This window comes from Protobothrops mucrosquamatus, unplaced genomic scaffold, assembly GCF_001527695.2.
Source record: "Protobothrops mucrosquamatus isolate PMUCROS unplaced genomic scaffold, P.Mucros_1.0 scaffold202, whole genome shotgun sequence".
NCBI classification, from domain to species: Eukaryota; Metazoa; Chordata; class Lepidosauria; order Squamata; family Viperidae; genus Protobothrops; species Protobothrops mucrosquamatus.
Window position 1 is genome coordinate 267,547 of NW_015386557.1, and position 2,667 is coordinate 270,213.

General features: G+C 39.3%; 1 protein-coding gene across 1 annotated transcript in view; it reads right to left on the minus strand.

The window, feature by feature from the left end:
* Positions 1-2,464, minus strand: part of LOC114922176 (intercellular adhesion molecule 4-like) — a 17,518-nt gene extending 15,054 nt beyond the window's left edge. Inside the window, exons 1-2 of the mRNA XM_029283727.1 lie at positions 2,340-2,464; positions 1,298-1,369 (exon numbers count right to left, since the gene is read on the minus strand). Of these exons, the coding sequence (XP_029139560.1) occupies positions 1,298-1,369; positions 2,340-2,346 (79 nt within the window). The 5' untranslated portion in view covers positions 2,347-2,464. The remainder of the gene's footprint in view (positions 1-1,297; positions 1,370-2,339) is intronic.
* Positions 2,465-2,667: the final 203 nt, after the last annotated feature.

Here is a 2,667-nt window from a genome sequence, read left to right on the forward strand (position 1 = left end):
TGTTGTGTTCTTTTGTATTCCCCCCCTTAATCCCCTATGCGCATCCTGATCACCCATTAAGGGTGATTGCCCTTCTCCATCTGCATACAGTTTCATGCCCGTTGCTGGTTGGCTAACTAGCAACGGGGTCTTACCAGCCAATGGAATTGTGTGATTACAAACCAGGGGAATCCCATAAAAGAGGGCTCCCCTGGCCCAGATGCCAGTCCGGATTTACTTTATGCCTTGCCAATAAACCGAGAGCTGACTGTCACTCGACTCGTGTCTTACTGCCTGCGCGATCTAACACATGTTAAATTTCTTGAGTTCACAAGTGACAAGTGGCCACGTTTGCAGTGTGCATTTATTACATCTAATCCTTAAATAGTGTGGTTGAAAAATGTGTTGCTTCAGTCCACATGAGGATGGTTTCTGTCTGTCCTGATAATGGCCTGAATGCAAAACACTCCCTCTCAGGACATTTTCTGAGCTGTATAGATTAGAAAACACCAAGGCAACATTCTTCTGAAATGAAAAGAAGCCAGAGAGGGTCAAAACATGCTGAGTTTTCTTGTCTCAAACCAGAGGGGTGGGATGCTAGCTGGAAAAGACTCTTTTTATCAAAAAATATAATTTATAAGTTTATACCCTAATTAATCCAATCTTATAATTTATTTATTTACACTGTGGTGCTAATATCTGGACCTTCCACTTGTGCAGAAGACAGCAAAACTTATACCTTTACTATTACTATTAATAATGCATTTCTCTACATGTAGTTTCTGAAGATTCTTCCCAGGTGCAGCTTACTTACAATATTTATATATAGGCAGCTCATGAAATTAAATGAAAAATATGCAACCATACAATAAACATACATTGAAAGAAAATGTACACTGTACTTAAGACCATAGCCAAGGAAAACTAGGTATATGTATGTGCAGAAATCAGCTAAAATTAAAAGTATAGCCAGAGTTCACTTCTTGGAAAAAATTTAAATTAATACTTAATTTTTGTGCTACCCCTGAGAAAGCACTTTCTCCATACAGTAGTCTGTTTTGAAAGGAGATCCAGGTTTCACGTTGTTAAGTTAAAGACTCAATTATTCACATATGGACAATTCATATAATGAAGGGGAGTAATTCCCAAACATGTAATGCTTGTGCCTCACCACCCTGTTGAATGATACAACAGACGCTGTAGCTTAAAGCAGATGGTGGGTCACAGTTTGGAAAGCCAAGCAAAAGACTTTTAAGGTGAATACAAAGTCCAGAATGGAGATTAAGTTCTTCATTGGTTCCAGCTTCAGGACACTTACTTGAAAGAGCCAAGAGGAATCCAATGCAACACAGAAAGGCAGTGAAGAGCTTCCAAGTTTTCACCTCCATTGCTGAAAAGAAATAGAAAGAAGCATCTCATTGACTTAGAAAAGGTGTCCTTCAAAGATCACACTAGAATAAATCACCAGGAACAACTGTGAAGAGGAAGACCAAGCTCAGTTTCAACCTCTGACTCCAGGTCCCAAAAGTCCATTCTTATAGCCTAGGAGTGTCCACATCTTTTGGCATGTAGAGAAATATTTGAAATCTTCCTTGACATGCTGTCTAGAAAACATGAATGCAAGATAACCAGCCCTGAATGTTTCCCTATATTCCAACATGCAAATGAAATATTTTAATTCCATTTTTCCTTTCCATTTGTTTTTCCTTTGGTGATATTAGGTTTGGCTTTTGTTCTTCCAACTAATTTTTCCTTGTAAACTGAAGACTTGCTACAAGTCTTGGAACAGTTTTAATCTGTTGCTGTTGCTGGTTTTATTCATCAGTTTAGATATTTTGGTTTCTTCTTCACGTGCTTCAGTGTTGTAATGTTTGAATGTGGATTTTTTGCTTTTTGATATTTTTTTGTGCTTCTTATGCCATGAGGTGTATTAAGTATGTAAAAAAATTGGTCTTTCCTTATCTTTCGTAATTACTCTTTTTACTGTTTTAACTGTTTTACAATTTGCAAGATTCCCCCCCCCCCCGAAAATCTATTTGCAACCCCTGCTCCAAGGGCTTATTGGGTTTTCTTACATCTTCTAGATCCGCTTTTTCTTCTTACACATCTCCCCTTTTTCTTCCTTGCCTTGTAACAAGAAATTCAGGACAATTTTATTTTCTCCTCATCCCAAGCCTTCTGAAGTGAAGGAAGCTTGAAAAAACAAGTCTACTCAAAGCATCTTTCTACTTTGCTTCCATGGTCTATTCTCCACCCCTTTGCCTGTTTAGATCCATTTGGCTGATTCCCTGTGAAGTGAAGGTTTTTGTGTTCCCCCCATAGTGAAATGATAAAGAGATTCAGGAGGTTTTATCACTTACTGTACATGCACTGGTGGTAGAAGTGGCTCAAAGGAGGAAGAGCACCTGAGGAAGACAAAGTGGTCTCCGTGTGGTTGGTGCTGTTGTCTTGCTACAAGCCTTTTGCAGTCAGTGGCCCAGAAGGTTTCTGTTGCTAGCGGTAGTAAAAGTCAGGCAGGCAAAACTTCTTCCTGCTAGGAGAAGATAAGGCTGCCAGCTTTTGAGTTCCTAGAAAGACAACTCTGAAGGAGAAGCTCTTTGCATTAATAACAAACACTGGGTGTTAACCAACCAGAGTTAACACAACTTAGGTGGTGCCTTGCTCAATAGTAGCAACTGTGAGAGGGAT